This window comes from Peromyscus californicus, unplaced genomic scaffold, assembly GCF_007827085.1.
Source record: "Peromyscus californicus insignis strain IS unplaced genomic scaffold, ASM782708v3 Scaffold_23__1_contigs__length_62951481, whole genome shotgun sequence".
Lineage (NCBI taxonomy): Eukaryota > Metazoa > Chordata > Mammalia > Rodentia > Cricetidae > Peromyscus > Peromyscus californicus.
The window spans coordinates 58,013,219-58,032,807 of NW_026294534.1; the positions used below are offsets into that span (position 1 = coordinate 58,013,219).

A 19,589-nucleotide genomic window follows, 5' to 3' on the forward strand; every position below is an offset into this window, starting at 1 on the left:
CTAATCAGATTATTCATTGTCTACGTGACACAGATTCATGCTGTGACACTACATGACACTCATATTGAGAGTCAGCCAAAATGAGTTCTAGTGAATTAGGGTTTGTCCTGAACCTATCCAGCTCCCAGGGAAGAACATAGTCACCCAGGTGTCACTCCGGGTCAAGGCTGAACATCCCTGTCTGACATCAAGGCACCTCCACAGCATCCTTTCTCCACCTCTGTCTCTGCTATTATCCCCAACCCAGACCTGAGCATCCGTGAATAGTATATACTCACTTGGGTTGTTGGTAAATTTTATTCTGTTTACTTAAACAAATGAAAACTACTTAGGGTAAGTGTCATGTCTCCAGTACCCTTGCTTCTCCATCACCCAATAACCATTTCAATAATGTAGCAAAATTTACAACACCCACTGTATTTTCCCACACACTCTCTCCTGCCACAAAGAGGCATCTGGCTTATCATGTCTGAATTGGATAATGACTTACTCATTGACACGTGTGAACAATGAACGACTTATTCTTCTCCTGGTGTTAGGAAACACACATTGGGAGACATTTCAAGTTTCTCTTCACTTCATGCAGAGAACTCTTGAGTCTAATGCAATGTTCTTGGTTTGGGGTTTTGCTTGTTTGTTGGTTTGTTTTCTGTCCTTCAGCTTCTTTTATTTTAAGAGTTTAAGAGGTTCAGGAAAGATACAAACACAGACGTAACTCAAGCCTAAGAAAGCTGCTTGTTTTCTTTCAGCTGGGTAATGAAAAAAGTAGGAAGGCTTCATTTAATGAGGGTGAAGTCATTTTACACATACACCTACACATAAAGATATATGTATATATACATATATATATTTAAAATAAGCAAAAGACTATCTATTGAAGCTCAACTGGGAAAAGCAGGGGGAACAAATCACAGGACAGAGATCAAATCTCATGATCTGTTGGGAATATGTCAAAGAAAACCAGAGAGCAAAGCCGGGCTTGCCATTGGTCCCTCTGGTTTCACAGGCACATTGTTCAGGACTGCCTGCAGGAAGTGAGTCATCCCTTGCAGAACTTGTCACAACTCAACTTCAATCAGCCTCACTTTGGTCTGTCAGGAAGTAGCACTGTCCTCCCACAAAAAGCGGGCCACCTATGGCATCAAAGCAGAGGGAGAGTGGTGGGTTGCACAGGTGAATAAGGGCAAGACATCACTGAGAAGGGAGGAAGGGAGACACCCAGATGAAAGGGAAATAAAACCCGTCCAATGGTCCACAGTGATCTGGTCCCTGGGGAGCAGGTCGTCACTGAAATCCAAGCCTTGTGGAGTCACCTGGGATGGGGCACAGGTATCACCCTCTTCAGCTACTCCTCACTTCCAGGATCATCACTGTTCTCCCCTAAGGGAAACTCCTTTGTGGGCTTCTGGGCTGCATACATCTGGGTCTCCATGGGACATTCCTGGCTCAGAATAGCCTGCAGCAAGAGACAAGAATAGATGTTGCTGCATAGCTTTGACCATCCTGTTTCGTGTCCACACTAACATATCCAAGTTTAGTGTTAGAAAAACTCAAGATGTAAGTATAGCATCCTCTTTCTGCCTCATGGATAGGCCCAGGCCTTCCAAAGTACCTAGGCATATCAAGTCCAGTCAGGACAAACATCTGGTATGCTTGTGTTTGAATCCTAGCATCAGTGGGTACAAGGCATAGCAAGAAGTTGGCTGAAATGGGTACTCCTCCCTCCAGACCGTGTGCCTATTCCTGTTCCTTTGAGTAGCTTCTACATCCTACCTGAATCCATGAGGCCCCTAAGATGCTGGAGTGTTCATGCTACAATAAGACCAAAGTAGCATACCATGTGCAGGATCTTCTACCTGGAGACTATTTTTTTTAACTTTAAATGATATGGCCTAAGCTGCAAGCAAAAGGACTGAGCTTGAATCCCCAGTGCCCATATAAAAGACTGCATGATCATATGCCTGTAATGCTAGTACTGGTGAATACAGACAGGCAGGTCTTGGGCGCTCCCTGGACAGCCAGCCAAGACAAAAGGGCAAGCCTCTAGTACACTGAGAGACCCTGTATTGAGGCAATAAGGCAAAGAATAATAAAAAGAAGCCGGGCGGTGGTGGTGCACGCCTTTAATCCCAGCACTCGCGAGGGAGAGGCAGGCGGATCTCTGTGAGTTCGAGGCCAGCCTGGTCTACAGAGCTAGTCCAGGACAGGCTCCAAAGCTACAGAGAAACCCTGTCTCAAAAAACCAAAAAAAAAAAAAAAAAAGACTAATAAAAGAAGACAACATCCTCCTCTTACACACTAACTTGCATGTGCCATACACAGACAAAATAAATGAAGTAAAATTTTTAAAAAGACATCACCAGATAAGGATAAAGGCAGATTCAAATGAATGAGTATGTGATTAGATGAAGGAACATACTCAATGGAATGCTGCTATTTATAGAAGAGATAACTTAGTACATCGAGTCTTGCTATAGTAACCACAGGATGCCTTGTACAGCTAATATCCCTAACTCTTAGTAAGATTCACATTTTTCTTTTCTTTTTTTTAAATTTAGTTTTGTTTTGATTTGATTTTTTATGAGTAGGTCTTATGAAGGCCAGGCTAGCCTTTAATTCCATATGTAGCTGAGGATGACCTTGAACTTCTATCCTACCACCTCTATCTCCCAAATGCTGGGATATCAGATGTGGGTGACCATGCCTGCTCCCCAGTTTCCTTCTTTACTTAAGATCCAGATAATCGGGGATCTGGTTGCTTAGAGAAAGAAGGAAAAGTCAAGGATAAAAGGGAAGGAGAAGTGTGTTAGGAAGAACAGAAATGCTACAAAACAGAGACATGACCAGCAGAGAGGAAATGAGCTCAAAGTGAAGGGTCAGGGGAGCACAGGAAGAAAGAGACATGTATTTTATTCAGCACTCAGAGTGCCTTACAAGCTTCTCCTCCTTCGCTGGGGGGTTCTGCAGGAAGCAGCAGAGAGGGGCATAGACGATATTGATGACACCAATGATGACCATGAGCCATGGGAAACCAATGACCTGAACAACAGCACCCCCGGTAGATGGGCCTGTGGAAAAAGAAATCAAATTCCAAGTGTTTGTCGAATCAGTCACCTGTAAAACACTATGCTAGGGATATTGGTAAACACAGAGGCTGTAGCAGATTCCACGATCTTCAGATCCCTAAGAGACTAAGGCCTCTGGTTCCACATCCAGGTAAACTACAATAGAGAGGGGAGACTGGGTCACTTACACCTGGGAGCTCACATCTGCCCCCAACCAACATACCAATAGCAAAGCCCATGCAAAATGCCACATCAGCAATGGCGTAGACACTCCCATACACAGAGGTGTGGCGTAAGTCCACCAGGTATCCCATGATGGGCATCAAAGAGGAATCCACCATGCCTGTGGCCAGAAAAAAAAGCAGGATGCTATCAGTCAGCTTACCCATAGCTACAACATCTCCCTCCACTCTGCCTCCCTGGCCTGCTGTCCCCACACTCAGAACCAACACAGGTCTAGGTAGGAACCAGGGGCCCACCTCTGCACATCTGCCAGCTTCCCTCCCCTTCCTGCCTTTCCACCATCCTCTTCTGATGGGAAAATGAGGAGGAAAGGAACCCCACCCAAAGGAAATTTTCAAAGGCTTCATTTTGACTTTGAGGGCACCACTTACCTATGGCAAAGCCAAGGCCTGCATTGGGGCCAATGAGACCAAAAATATTGTGAGCCAGAGGCACCTGGAAGGGGATGGAAGAAGAGTTCTTCAGAGTGCCACTGGGATGAGGGCACGGAGGGCAGAGTTTTCATATGACATATATTTGAGACATGTGCCACATGTGTTACCTCTGATTTCTCACACCTTCTTTTGAAGAATAATCTTCCTTTCCACTTTGATCACATGAAAACTGGACTGGTACCAACCAAAGTTATGAAGCCAATAAGCAGCAAGATCAACTTTGAACCTCAGACTCAATTCCGTTATTTCAAAACAAGGGATCCTTTCTGTTCATGAACTATTCTTCTTCATCATCTGCCACTCTCTACCAAACACACACTGCTGTCCTCATTGGTCATGTGGTCATCTTTCTTTTCATCATTGACATCATTGAATTTGCTTGTTATTTATTTTACAGTATTGAACCTAGGGCCTTGTGCACATTAGGCAACCCCCCCTTCTATTTCTTTTGAGATAGGAGGTCTCACTAAGTTTCCCAAGATAGATTTGAGTTTACTCTGTAGCCCAGGCAAGCCCTGAACTTCTGATCCTCCTACCTTAGCCTCCTGGGGTAGTTGGCATTAAAGGCCTATACCACCCAATTAAGTCCTAACATCTTATTTGAATCCCCAACTTGTTAGCCCTAGTGACCAAAAAGAAAAAAAGGAAAAAAAAAAAAAAAAAACGAGCCAACAGTCCACAGCTCATCAACTGGAGAGATTGGTGGCATCACGTGGGTGCCACAAGAGCAAGCTATGGTGTGTATTCACCCTACTGAAAGCCTGTCCTTCCCTTTCAGGCAGTGTCCCTACCCTTTCCTTGGTACCTGTTACCCCACCCACTATTCCATCACACAGCCCTCAAGGTTTAGCATGCCATTTAGCATTGACAACTCATTATACTTATGGATAACCCCTCAAGAGGTGCTCATATTTATCAATGGCAGGGCTGACTTGCTGAGGGCTTGACATGGTGTCCTCTCCATGCTGCAGTCTGTGTGGATTACCTCAAACATCCTGTGAGATGCAAGCAGAATCCTCAAGTGAGACTACTGAGCAGGGAGGTGACTCAGTAGCTCAGGGCCACACAAATGGCAAGTGGCAAAGCTGGTGTGGAAGCCTGAGCTCATGCCTATCTCCAGGGGTTCCAGCTCGTCCTGGGTGCAGTGCTCAAAGCTCTACATACCCCTTGAGCCTGGAGCCAAATGGACTGATGGACTGATAGTCTCCACTGAGACCAGGAAATAGTAAAGGCCTAGGAGTGCAAAGGCCTCTTAAAGATGGAAATCCCTGCTTTCTTCTTCTTCTACCAAATTTTCTGGTTCTAGAGACTGAGCCATTGATGGTACCTGCCCTGGTGGCTGGTGGGAACTGTCACAGTAGATTGAACAAATGGATTCATAAAACACCATTGGCTGGCCAGCTCCAGAAATAGATACCAACATGTTTCACTTCACACGTCTATGTGCACAGCCTCACACCTCTGGTTCCTCCCACCCACAGCCCCTACGCCTCTGTTTTTTCCCCTTCTTTTGATGGCATGCCATTTTAGTTGATGGCATCTCCTCCAGCACCAATGTCTGTTCATGTACAAATAGTTTTCTAGAAACTCCTACCAAGTCAGCCTGCTGCTCATTTGAAGCAAAGTTGTCTTAAGATGTCTAGTGTGCTTCCTTTTTCAAGTGGGTCTTGTACTTACACAGAGCAAGCTGATTCCTACTGCCACCATTCCAATGAGGGAGCACAGCCACCTGGAAGAAAAGCGCACATGTAAAAACCACATGTAAATATGCCTACCTCTTCATACCTATAACAGCACTTTCAAATGTGTTTTTAGAATCTTCGTGCTGAGTTACAATGATAAAATTAAAACCAAAGCTATTTCGTCATTGTAGTAGGGAAGAGAATCTAGATTCATACTTCTTGGCCCCCTTGTGGGCTTCTGTTGTTCCTGTCTAAGAATACCCTAGGGTTCCATGGAATAGACTTCGGCAATGCTGCCCCAAAATACATACTGCTTCCTTTTTCTTTTTTGCAGCTGTTGCCTATTGGGCTGGCATTACCTCTTTAGCTGGAAAGAAAGGGCTATCTCTATGTAACCACTGCCTCTTCCAAAGCAGTCAGCTTAGGATAACCCATCCTCTACTGCCCTCATCACCTACCCGTCAACCTCCCTTATGGCAATTTTTATCATTGTGTCCTAGACTGTCTCAGAGAAGCTGTCCCAAGTACAGGGACAAGCTGAAAGGACACTGTTAAGTGATGGTTCAGTCATTCTTCCAGTTTCCCAGGCTACATACCGACCCATCTTGTTGGCCAATACACCAAAAAGGTTCGTGCCAATGAGGTAGGCCACACTGGCAGGCAAGAAGGCCAGACCTGTGGAGGACACAGAAGCTCACCTTAGGACATGCTCAACTTAACCTAAAGCACCTAATTTCCTACAGTTCAGCAGAGTACTCCTGATACCTCCAGGTCCCCAAACCACTTTGTTGTCTACTTTGGAGATCTTTGTGTTCCTCCAGAGCAGAAGTCTCAAGACCCTGCAGCCCCATTTTTTCCTCAGGACCAGGGCTTTTTTAAGCCTCAATATATTTAATATGCTCTCAGCTCCCAGACTTCCTGACAAGAGACTCAGTAAGCCACTGGCATGTATAAGATTGACTTGGTTATCAGCACTAGAGTAGGAGATTCCTGGGAAGTCAAATCCCTCGCTTGCTTGTGACCTATCCTCTTGTTGCTTTGCCTGTGGTCTTTGCCTTTCTCAGCCTTGACTCCCACATCAGAGCAGAGCGAAGCTGTCACTATATGCTGCCAGTAACGGTGGGGGCAAGTTGGACAATGTTTGTGAAAGCCTTTCATTAACTACTGCCCTGGCCACATGCCTTTACGACAGTGGAGTGAGATGATCTGGAACATGGGTTTTGGAGCACACAGTTTGGGGTTCAGTATGTGGCTTGGCCACTTGTGAACTATGTGACTTGGAAATTGTACTTGTTATTTCCGAGTTCTTCCCCCACCCCATCTCTTTCTTTCTTGTGTTCTGTCTGATGAGCTTTTACCATTGGCAGGTAGTCTGAAGGCCAGTAATTGAGCAGTAAGTTAGAGCAACACAGAAGGGCTGGAGAGATGGCTCAGGAGTGAAGAGCACTGGCTTCTCTTACAGAGGACCCAGGTTTGATTCCCAGCACACACATGGTGGCTCACAACTGTCTGTAACTCCAGTTTCTTGGGCACTAGGCACGAATATGGTGCATAAAACATACATATAGGCAAAACACCCATGCACATAAAATATAAAATAAAATTTCTTTAAAAAGATAAACATAGAAATAAACACGGTGCAAGTCTGCAATCCCAGTACAGGGGAGGCCATAGGAAACACAAGGAAAATGTGCTGTCTTCTCTACCAAAGCATTAAACAAGAGAAGGGGAGCGCTATTTTAATAGAAAAATTATTTTAAAAAAAATAGAAAAAATACAAAAATTGGCATTTTCTCCAAAATCAGAATATATGGTCAAATGTTTTATTGTGCTTAAACTGTGCCAGTGTCCATAGACCAATGAGGTAAGAATGCAAAGCCAAATTCTAATCACTGAGAATGAGGCACAGGAGCCCCGTGGAGTGCTTGCTTGATTACGCAGTTAGCAGATAAGTACCCTTCTACCTTTTTGCCTTACAGAAGTACTTTGGATAATGTGGCCATTTTTTCTTGAGACGCCTGATGGCTGTTCTACTAGGCTGGATGGAGAGGATTGTAAAATTCAAGGTCTACATAGCAAGACACTATCTTAAAACACACGAGTACAAGCAAATAAACCCAAAGGATGATCATAACTCAAAGGGAGTTCACATTCAAGGAGAGACAGATAGTGAATGATAAAATAGTTTATTTTATTATGCTAAGTAATAGTGCTAAAATAAACACTAAAAAAATGAAAAAAATGTGAAAGAAATTTCATGTAGCCATATGTCAGCGTGACTGGAGGAAAGACAACCAAGCATTTGGGAAGCCAAGGAAAGGCTGATGGGTGGTGCTTAAGCTGAGACCTAGTACCAAAAAAGAGAAGACAGAAACATGTGCAGCACCTAACCTGAGCTCAGAGGCATAAAGAAACCACTTAGTGTGCTACAGGAGCAGGAAGGCTGCCTGGGTGGCTTGGGACCTGTGAGCAGAGAGCACACAGGAAGTTTCAGCGAGGAATTACACAGCCCAACTTGTGTTTTCTATGAACTCCTAGAAGAATGGGTTCACAGGACGAGAGTGAAGCCAGAGATCATCTCAAGCCCCGAGGAAAAGTCAGTCTCCACTTGGAAGCCATAACAGAGAGGAGTAAACAAAATTGGAAGTATTTTTAGGGTGGAGCTATAGAGCTTCCTCTCGTGCCCTGGGGTGGGGGGTGGGGCACAAGGAGAGTGAGAAGAGAGGAATAATGAGAACTAGAGCTTTTCGTTTCCATCAACTGGGTGACGGAGATCAGTGGGGAGGAAAGGTCAGGGGGATCATGAAGGGCTCGAAACAGCCATGTGGAGGGCCAGACAGGCAAATGTACTAGGGCAGGGCTCCAAGGAGAGGTCATGAACACACAAGCTCAGGGCTTGCTGGTTTCTACTTGGTTTTTAAGGGCATGAAAGTGGGGATTGAAGAGATAGCTCAGTGATAGAGAACGCTTACTGCTCTTGCAAAGGACCTGACTTCTGTCCCTAACAACCACATTAAGTGGCTCACAACTGCCTGTGCTAGCTCCCGAGGGATCTGACACCTCTGGCCTCTGTGAGTACCTGCACTCACATGCACATACCCAAGGCCACCCACAAATATTCATAATTATAGAGGGGTTTTTTTTGAGACAGGGTTTAACAGTCCTGGCTGTCCTGGAACTCATTGTGTAGACCAGGCTGGCCTTGAACTCACCTGCCTCTGCCTCCCAAGTGCTGGGATTAAAGGCATGCATCACCACCACCTGGCTTCATTTTTTTTAAGAGCACATACTCTTTTTGTTTTAATATTGGAAATGGTTGGAATTATCTGCAAAAGCTCAGAAAGAGAATAGATATCCAAGTCAGCACACCACAGTATAGGATTCCCTTTTTTTTCTCTTCATAACCCTGACTGTCCTGAAACTCACTATGTGGACAAAGTTAGATCTGAACTCACAGAGATCTAGCTGCTTCTGCCTCCTGAGTGCCAGGATCAAAGCTGTGTGCCACCACACCCAGGTTAAAATGTTTTCCTCATGTGTATCAGTGTGTGCCTGCTTGTAAATATGTGCACCATGTCTATATGTGCATCTTGTCCATGAAATGCCATCAGTAGGCATCAGGTTCCCCTGGAACTGGAGTTACACATTGTGAGACAGGATGTATGTGTGCTGGCGATAGAACCCCGCTCCACTGGAGAAGCAGGAAGTGCTCTTAACCCCTGAGCTATCTCTTTACCCAAGGATGAAATTCTTATCTTTGAAAGGTAGTGCAGTAGGAGAAGAGAAGCTGATGAACTGAGGGGTGCAGCTAAGGAGGCAAGGGGGAGTCACTGGGATGCTTCAGCCATCCCCAGAGAGAAGGCAGCATCTGAGGGCACAGGAAAGGGGGCAGATGGTGACAGAACCATAGGAGCCCCTTGGAAGATGAAAGGGAGTATATAATAGCGGCATATAGGAAGGCCATTAGCAGAAAAACATACTTTAGATGTGTGGTCATAAATACCAGGTGAGAGCTGGGAATGGTGGCTTATGCCTTCAATCCCAGATACTCAGGAAGCCAAGGCAGGAAGACTGCAAGTTCAAAGCCAGCCTGGGGAAGTGAGTGTAGCCTATCTCACAGTAAAATTTGAAAGGCTGGAAATTTAGCTCAGTGGCAAAGTGTTTATCTAACATATGTGAGATCCTAGGTCTCTGCTACTGCAATAATAAAGAAAATAGGGATGGATCTCATGGTAGAGCACTTGCCTAGCATTCATGAGGCCCCGAGTCCAATTCCCAGCACTACAAAAAGTAAAATAAGATAAGGGAAAATAGCCTGGCCGTGTGTTATACTGTTGCTCTATTTGCTGTTCCTGACAGAGTCAGGGCTAGAAGTTCTAACCAGGACTTTGCCAGAAAAGAATCTCAGAAGCCAAGAAGAATTTCAAAGAAAGTGACATTTGTGCAGGGCTCGAGAAGCCAAACCAAACTTTTTTTTTTTTTTTTTTTTTTTTTTTTTGGTTTTTCGAGACAGGGTTTCTCTGTGTAGCTTTGCGCCTGTCCTGGAACTCACTTGGTAGCCCAGGTTGGCCTCGAACTCACAGAGATCCGCCTGGCTCTGCCTCCCGAGTGCTGGGATTAAAGGCGTGCGCCAACCACCGCCTTTTTTTTAACCGGGGCTGTGTGTGTGTGTGTGTGTGTGTGCGCGCGCGCGGGGTGGGGTGGGGGTGGGGTTTAAAGAATGTGGAAGGTGCAAAGTAGCTTGCCTGGAACTGAGATTCCCGAGGATTAGTAGTGGTGTTAGCAGCAAGGGCGTACACAGGATTGAGTGGTTAAATTGGGAGAAAAGAGTCCCTGCATGAGAGCACATGGAGAAAGTGGGAGGTTAAGGTGCTGACCGCCTCGTCCACTAGGACAGTGAAGTCACTATTTCAGGACAGGAATAGCACTGGAAAGGACAAGTGTGACAGTTTTTGTGGGAGAACGGGTTTCAAAGAGGTCAGTGGATGGCAGTAAAAATTGCATGGACATCAAAAGGACTCAGGGGTCTTTGAAGGAGAACAGGGGAGAAACTGTCTGGAAGCAGCAAGAGAGCAAAGCCTGGAGGAGCAGACTGCCAACAGGGTACAGAGCAGACTGTCAGCATGATGCTCTCGGGGAAATATCCAGCTTTTTAGAAAGGGTGAGATGTGCAGGGAAGAGGAAGAAGATATATTGATACTTGCCAAGGTCAGAGAGTCCCACCAAGCCCAGAACTTGGAAGGGCCATGGCATACTGGGTCAGGTGAAAAGAATCTTTTAAATAAAGGTTTATAAATGGTTTGTATGTCACACGAACGAACACACATACACACACACACACACACACACACACACACACACACACACACACACACATGAAAATTCATATGCTGAGAGCTTGATCCCCAGAGGTTTTCTGTGGGTGAAGAGAGTTTTAAGAGCAGGTCTGTCGTGCAGATGTAGCTTAGCTGGTCAAGTGCCTGCCTAGCATGCACAAGAGGCCCTTTCTTCTAGCCTCAGCATCATATAATCTCAGCACGGTCACACACCCCTGTAATCCCAGTAGTCTGGAGGTAGAGGCAGAAGGATCAGTTCATTCTCAACCTCAGATACACAGTGATTTTGAAGCCACCACATGAGACCCTGCTGGAGGTGGGGCCAGGTTCTTTGATTGTCAGAAGGGTTTTCCTGGAGACATATTAAGGTGGCTAGAACTCTCCTAGAGTGAGTTAAAAGATGGAATTGAATTCTGAATTGTAAATGCTGCTACCATCCCCCGAAGTCCCTGGTTAGACCAGCACTATGGTGTTTGTACCATCCCCCGAAGTCCCTGGTTAGACCAGCACTATGGTGTTTGTTTGTACCATCCCCTGAAGTCTCTTGTTAGAACCAGCACTATGTATGGTGTTTGTATCATTCACCTCCAAAACTTCGTAAGTTTATGAAATCAGCCCACTTCAGATGTTTTGTTATAAAAATAGGATCAATTAACACAGTGACAGGCTGGTCGTGATTCACCAAGAAAATACTGCATAGGCTCTCAGTTCTCATTTTAAAAAAAGCTTCTTTTTGTAACAGATGGAGGCTATTACAAAGATCCACAACTGGTCAAAATACAGAGAATATATGACTCTGTCCCCAGATGGACAGAGTAACAAAACCCTATATCTAAAACTCAGGGAGCATTGTGGAAGATTGTAAGAGTCCGAGGACAAAGAGACTGTTGCTAAACGGTGTGCTCTAGATATGACAGGAAGCTGCATCCATGAAATCTCACTAATATGGTCGTCTGCACAAGACCACACCAGGCAGTATTCCAATGTACCTGGGGGAAGGGCTCACAAAGTTCCTCCCCTCGGTGAAGATCTACAGGCATCAGAAAGAAGGGGATTCAATTTTCTTCGAGGATGAGCCCCTATGAAAATTGTCCATGCCCAAGTAGTCAGCCCAACACCCATGAGCATATGAACAACACTATTGGACTCACTATTGGGCCCACACATATGCATGAACACAGTGGCATGTACACACACATGCACATGTACACATACATGAGCACATACACACACACTAAAAAAAAAAATAATTAAAGACAAGGCCATCATTTTAAAGGGAGGATAGGGCAACATGGGAAGAGTTGGAGAGGCTGGGGGGCTGGTTATGATAAAAGTACTAGTGAAATTATTTAAAAAAATAAAAATGCTTGTAGGAAACAAAAATAATAAAACATAAAAAGTAAGAACACACTGCATATCTTTTACACTGGCTTGGCACTGGCCTAAGGGTCTGCTTGGAACCAGAAGTGTGAGTCTCTTTGGGTCTCACTAGCCCCTCCCTGTACCACTTCAGACCTCGAGAAACAATATAACCAAACAGAAAGTATCATGACTCTGATCACAAAGCCCAGTGTAAACAGTTGGCCAGGACCTGGCAGCAGCTTATTTGCTTTCAATATTGTCTTCTGTGCAGCAGAAGTGAAGCATGCCCTCCTGTGTTTGCCTACTTTATTGGCCCAGGGTGGCAATCTGTTTTAAACTGTACCTGTTCATTTGTGCTTAACTGCTTGTGAAAGTTTAGAGGTAATAACTACTGAATGGTGTAGCTGATACATAGAAAGAGGAAGCTCGCTGGCCTAGCTCCCTGTCTCCTTGACATCCTTGTAAATTGTGTGAAATTTCCTAAATGAGGCTTTCCTTAAGCACTCACTTGTTCCACAGCACCTGACTCTAGCTGGTATTTCAGCAGTACTTTGTGTTCTAGGCTAATCAACACCCACATACTGTTCACAGCCTGTCTTCAAGGGTAGATCACACATAGCCATGGTTGTCAAGATGAATTACTAGTTTAGTAAATCCTATAATCCATGCACTACCCTAACCTCCCTGAAATAAGTACAAAGACCAAGACAAGACCCTCCAAGATATCTTCACTTTTACAAATGAAAATGAAGACAGGCATGATGGTGCACACCTGTAATCCCAGCGCTCAGGAAGTTGAGACAAGTTCAAGCTGTATAGTGAGATCTTGTCTAAATAAATAAGTATAAGAAAAGAAAAAAGCAGAGCTCTCCAACATGATAATTGGTAAATGGATGTGCATAAATTCAAACCATGGTGCACCTGTTTCCAAAGCCAGTGTTATCTTCTGTATGTAGTAGCAGGATGCACTGGCCATGTGGTACAAGGTCTAATTCAGACCACATATCATTCTCAACCGATTTTGTTGTTGTTCTTGTTTGTTTGTTTGTTTGTTTTTTTTACCTTTGCTCCTTCCTGAAAACTGGAGAAGTGTTCTTCATGGCCATTGTTTTTCTAAGAGTGTTTGACAACAGGTGTGGTGTATACCATTGTCCCCTGGAAACTCATTAGAAATATCGCTTGTTCCACGGGGAGTGTGAGCACATGCCTCAAAGCCTAAGGTACTAGCACTTGGAAGATGGAAGCAAGAGGATCAAGAGTTCAAGGCTAGGTTGTCTACATATCCAGTCCAAGGCCAGAACAGGCTATGTGAAACCCAGTCTCAAAACAAAAACAAAATCAAGATCAAAAAAAATGGGAGTGTAGCCCAAGCTGGCCTCAAACTTGTGATCCTCCTGCCTGAGCCTCCTCCAGCAAATCATACCAGTGTGTGTCATTACAGCTGGGAGTCAGGGTGTCTCTGACTCTTTCATCTGCTCTTGGGACCCTTTTCCTCCCACTGGGTTGCCTCACCCAGCCTTTGATATGAGGGTCTATGTTACTATATCTTGTTATGCCATGTTCAGTGGACATCTCTGGAAGGCCTGCTCTTTTTCTGAAGGGAATGGAGGAGGAGTGGATCTGGGAGAGAGGGGAGATGGGGGCGAGGCGTGGGAGTAGGGGAAACTGTGGTCAGGATGTATTGAAGACAAAAATAAATGGAAAAAGAAGAGTGGGGTGGAGCTGACCTGTTTTGCCAACTTGCTTCGAAGCCCCGAGCATCATCTAGAATGTGTAGAGTTTATAGGTGCAGACAGCACTAGGGAAAGTAACAAGAGATGCTGGTTCATGGTAACCACGTGACTTGTAACTTGCAAGTGAGGCTGCTAACTGGATTTCCGGGGTAGTGCTGCTCCAGGCTGTAGTGCACTCACTAGTACCAGGAGCCAGCGTGGCCAGAACCCCCTCAGAAGCGATGTTATCTGCACTGAGCTCTGCCTAACTCAATTAATTGTCTCGGTCAGAGGCAGTTACAGCCCAAGAAACTCAATTTGAAGTTGGGTGTGCAGCTGGATCCCTGCTTAGAATTGGTCCCTTGAAATTAGATTCTGTATTTTTTATGGTACATTGAGCTATATCCGGTTCTTATCAGCTTCCCCTCTGGCACCACCAGCCTCTCCTGCCTGTAGTGACTGAGCTGTTTGCACGTAGCTTCTCCGGCTCCCCTCGTCCTCAGGTTTCCTGGAAGAGGCCCAGACATTCTCTCTAAGCTCACTCAAATACAAGGCCTCCGTGGAGCAGAAGAGGCTGGGGGCCTCCATTGTGGACCTGGATGGAGGCTGAACACCCTTTCTAGAGTATAGAAGACAACAAAAGGAGGTGTAGTGACAGTGTGGTTGGTTGTGATCCTGCACAGTGCACAGGTGCAGAGCACCATTCATTCCTACAATAGCTCTTGGAAGCAGAGAGCACTGCCGTGTTCATTTCAGACGCTAGTCAAGTGGTACTCAATTGTGAAACCAAATTATTTCAAAATAATGTGGTACAAAGTCATGGGAAAACGTTCATAGGCACTAAGGTTTATATCTTAGGTCTTACTAAAGAAGATAGCGGGGCTGGGACTGGAGCTCAGTGCTAGAATCTCGCCCAGTTTGCATGGGGACCCTGGGATTTATCTCCAGAACTAGCCAAAAATAAAGAGCAGACGGCATGGTTGTCTGTAAATGGAGCTGATATTCTCCGGCCCATCTGCCTCACTGGCTGGAACAACAAAACAAAATTTTACCTTATAATTTTATAAAAATAAAAGAATCTTTAAAGGTGATGCTTATAAAGTGTGGTAGTTAATTTGATCAATTACTGGGTCGGACTCTGTAGGAGACACACCCCTGGAAAGTCTGTGAGGGCATTTAAAGAGAGGTTTAGTGAAGAGGGAAGACCTACACTGAATGTGGGAAGCACCGTCCTTCAGGCTGGGGCCCTAGTCAAAAGAAAAAGGAATTTGAAAAGAACACAAGATGAGTCCGGGCATCCCCTGCCCTCCATTTCATGATCTCTCCAGAACTGAGGCCATTCAGCAATATTTAACGCTGCAGGCCTTCCCCACCAAGACAGATCGTGAGCGAAAAGAAGTCCTTACTTTGTTAGGTTGCTGTTTGTTGAGTAATTTGTCACAGTAATGAGAAAAGTAACACAGAAAGAATAAGTGGTTTTCACAAATTTATATTGCCAGCCGATGCTCTGGAAACAGAAACAGGCCTTGGGCTGGAAATACTGAAGAGTTTTACAATAGTACTAGGCTTGACCTTTCCACTGCCCACCATCTTTCACAAGGTGACTCTCCACCCACCCATCTGGACTCAGCTCACGGGTGTGGACATGGGGCTGAGTCTATGAAAGGAGTGTACTGTCCCTTAGAGAGACTGATGACCCGGACTTGATGGTTGTTGATTACCTTCAAAAAGGCCCCCAGCACCTGCCTGGTGCCTTAGCCTTTGCTGGGGACCCAGGTCACTTACCTAGCTGCCACTCAGGGGAACACATGGTCTGCATCATCCATATGGGCAGTGTGGGCTCTAATATGGCGACTCCCATGTTGGCCAGGCAGATGGAACCTGAGAGATAGTTCTGTGAGTCAGTACCTAAAGCCTGACTCTTCCCACAGAGAGGGAGGTCGGGGTCAGCTTACCTGCTGCTACCAGGATGTAAGGGTCTTTGAGAAGTGTCAGAAGTGGAGTCCCCATTGCACTCTGAGAAAACAAATAACATGAACCTTCCATTTCTACAGATTTTACAACCCTTCTGTTTTCACAAGATCTAAGATAGGATCTTAGACATCCTTGTCTCCTTTACTGCAGAGACCAAGAAACTCCGGTCTAGGGAAAGGGAGTGGCCTGTTTGGAATCCCAGCTGGAGACAGAGTCCATCTTGTGTACAAGTCCCGAGGCAATCAGGGCAGCATACCATGTATTGGATATAATTCCTACCTCCAATGACTGGAAGCAAGGCCAGGATTGTCAATAAGTGACCAGGGCTTTTCCACTACATCTCTCTGTAAACCGTTTGCCCCACAGGCAACATTTGACCACAGGCAGAGCACTTAACCTCAAGGTGAGTGTGGAATTCTACAGGAGAAAGTGCCTCAAGCTGTCCAGGTTCTTCTTTTAATCCATTCTGAGCTACACTGTGCTGTGCAGTCGGGAGCTTGAACACCTGTGTTTACGTGCTGGTCCTAATGGCCAGCCTTGATCACCCTGCTCTCACAGCATTACCCTTATACCAGTTATACCCCACCAGCCTTTTGTTACATTTACCTGAATTACCACCCTTCTCCTCTCCAGAGTTCTCCATCTTACCTGTTCTTCCAGATCAAGTTCAAATCCCACCTTTCCCACAGTGTTCCCTGACTCAGTAGTTGGAACCATGGAGTATTTCCTAATCTCTGGTGTGCAGTCTACTCTACCACATGTGAGATTTAATAGTCTGGATACAATAACCACGTACGATGCACACACAACAATGGACAAATATAGAGTTGCCAAAACCAAAATTATAATATCCTCACCCCACATGCAAATCAATGTGAAGCAATGGATGCAAACAGTAAACACATACACAGAGAAGTAAGCCAGCATCACAGTTAAAGATACGTAATGATTGCTGCTGGAGCTGGGGGTATGTACAGCTCGGTGGTGGAGTACTTGCCTAGGCTGTGCGAGGCCCTATGTTTAGTCGCTACTACAGTACTGCCGGAGGTGGGGAGGGAGGGAAAGACAGTCAGACAGAGAAGAAAGCACCACTTCCAACATTATAAAATGCATGTTCATGAGGTTAATAACTGAAGTACTGTTTGTGATGGCAACATACTGAAAACCACCTAAATGCACAAACAGGAAACAGAATGAAAGGTTTTCTTCCCTAATGGGGATCATACAACTGCAGAACAGCATGGGGGTGTTTTCTTCAGGATACATTATTAAATGGGGGGATGTAAAGAAGCATATAGAATGTTTCCTTTTATGGAAGAGAAGTGGGGTAACCATAAGAAAACACACAAATCATTTGGCAGAAAAACATAGAAAAGAATTAAAGTGATCACTTTCAAGAGATAGGGGTGAGAGAAGGAAAGGGGAAATAGCAATAGAGATATTAATACCATTTGAATGTATCTTTCTAGATAGCTTGGGCTCCTAAATGGTAATGGTCTATACATCCCCAAAATACTATACCAATGTTACAAAATGATTGTGTCCCTACCAATACATACAGCAAAGTATTATACTACATTCAAAGAAAACTTCTTTATAGTCTTCCCACTGACACTCAGGCCACAGTATCATCATCCTCACACAGTATGTTCTTTCTATCAAACTTTGTCAAGGATCTCACCCCCTCGCTCTTCAGATCTAGAATCTCCTCCAGCTCAGACGCATCCTTGCCCTCCCAACGGTGTCCAATCCTTTCCTAGCTCTGTTGTTACAATCCCTTCTCTGCTGGCTTCAGACGGTTCACCAATGCGAGGGGGACCTGGCCCAGGAATCGTGGACACACTCATCCCTTCTCCATTGGCACCTCGACTTCTGTCACACGACATATGCTTGCACCCCAGCACCTTCTTGATCACTGCTCACACACTGGCAACTCCTTGCTCAACGCTGTGCCCACATCCCTCAAGTATAGCTTGATCTGGAGTTCTCAGAGCCATCTTTGGCTTGGAGTCAGATGAACACAAACTCTAGTATTTCTTAACTAGAACTGAATGGTGGTCAGCTGGGGATGCTCTTGGTTGTCTGGAGGTCTCTGTCACCTTCTTCACTCCTTAGAAAACACTTGATTCTTTCTATAGCCCCACTTCCATCTTTGAACAACACCAAGCCAGACTCCTTTGCTACCCTAAGTGTAGGCCTGCCTGGAATCCAAATCTGGGGTTCACTTTTCTTGACTTCCCCTTTCTCCTATGCTCAGCCATGCTATTTATCCCAGAGCAATGGGGTTTCATGTCCACTTACCTCAGAAGACACTTTGGAAGGCCATAGGATGCAAAGCTGGAGAGCTGATAAAAAGGGAGACAGAGGGACAGTTCTGTTTATTCACTGATTATCTGGGGCTCTACTAATGGCTGCATAGCTACCACCCTGACTCCCTCAGTTCTTCCTGTTTTCCTAGAATGGGGTAGTCCCTGACCCATCTAAACATGTCATGATAGACACCATGGCATAATGCATTTCCAACCTGAGCCAAGCTACTATCTGTCTGGAGGCACCAGCATTGACCTACCTCCATCCAGAAGTGCCAAGAAGGCCAAGATGAGGAATGGAGAGGACTTGCCCACAAATTCATACATCACACTTCCAAAAGGTGCTCCCACTGAAAGGAAAGAAGTACAGACACCTGCAATGGGACTCTTCCGGATCACCCACTCAGTCTTTACTGGAGGCCTGGAGGGCCTAAGCTCCACTGAGGCTGGGGGGCAGGTTCAGAGGTGAAGATTCAGTCTCTGTCCTCAAAGACTTCCCTTTTAGTAAAGGAGATTTAGCAGGGCATGGATGGGGGAGGCAATAGGACAAGTAATTGAAATGTGGCAAAACGCTCCACAGTAAATGATCTTGTGCACAAAGTACTGTGTAAGCCCAGTGGAATAGGTCAGAAAGGCCGGGTGGTCGTAACCACTTTGCCAAGTCCATCGCACCTGGGGCGATGTGTAGGAGCAACACTGAAGGGTCTGAATGGGGGTACATGTGGGGGTGAAGATTGATGTCAATGCCGCATGAGTATTGGGGAAATGTGAAGGTGAGGATGGTTGAGGCAACATCAGTCAAGGGCTCCAGAGAGCCAGATGAGGTATCTATTGATGTAACCAACAATAGCCTTGTTGGTTATTGAGAAACATGGTACTTTTTAGCAGAGAAGAAATGCCACCAGGTGTAGGCTCTTCTGGTAGTATGTATCATGAAGGAAGGAGGGGGTGTGAAAGAGAACCTGTAAGAGATTAGTGCCATGTTCAAACCAAGAAAGAGGGAGGGGCTGACCTCAAAGGGGCTCTAAGGGATGTAGCATGCTCATTTTACTAAAAGTAATTGTGATAAAGGAGTCTAATGTGACCCACATCCAAGGCTGGGTATCCCCATGGCTACTAACAAAGAAAGGGCTTTCTTCCCTCTCTTCTCTACCATGGTGGCTGGTAGGGGAAGAATGAGACTTGGATCTCCCCCTCAGCAAGCTTGTAAACTGCCTGAGGGCAGAACATTATCCGAAGCCTTTAACCTCTATGCCATCCGCGCCAGCATTATGTGCTTGGCATGGAGAGAGCACTCAGCAAGAGGAAGCAGCTTGTTGAATTAGTCAATATGAAGTCTAAACATCAAGGAAAACATAGGTATATTTATTATTTGGAGCTGGGACTTCTGAGAACAGAAAATCGGAGTCCTTATCCCTGGCCCTGGCATTACTTTGGATAGCTCCTTAATCTGTCTAATATCTCTAGCCTGG

At 45.3% G+C, this 19,589-nt stretch overlaps 1 protein-coding gene across 2 annotated transcripts in view; it reads right to left on the reverse strand.

Moving 5' to 3' along the window:
• Window positions 1–362: 362 nt before the first annotated feature.
• Window positions 363–19,589, reverse strand: part of Slc18a1 (solute carrier family 18 member A1) — a 29,925-nt gene continuing 10,698 nt past the window's right edge. The window contains exons 7-17 of one of the 2 annotated variants that reach the window (XM_052752814.1): window positions 18,378–18,467; window positions 18,110–18,153; window positions 15,790–15,850; window positions 15,620–15,715; window positions 6,021–6,099; window positions 5,420–5,471; window positions 3,680–3,743; window positions 3,289–3,408; window positions 2,935–3,068; window positions 1,314–1,456; window positions 363–1,133 (exon numbers count right to left, since the gene is read on the reverse strand). In XM_052752814.1, the coding sequence (XP_052608774.1) occupies window positions 1,346–1,456; window positions 2,935–3,068; window positions 3,289–3,408; window positions 3,680–3,743; window positions 5,420–5,471; window positions 6,021–6,099; window positions 15,620–15,715; window positions 15,790–15,850; window positions 18,110–18,153; window positions 18,378–18,467 (851 nt within the window). In that variant the 3' untranslated portion in view covers window positions 363–1,133; window positions 1,314–1,345. Of the gene's footprint in view, window positions 1,457–2,934; window positions 3,069–3,288; window positions 3,409–3,679; window positions 3,744–5,419; window positions 5,472–6,020; window positions 6,100–15,619; window positions 15,716–15,789; window positions 15,851–18,109; window positions 18,154–18,377; window positions 18,468–19,589 lie in introns of both variants that reach the window. The other variant, XM_052752813.1, reaches the window with a different exon arrangement.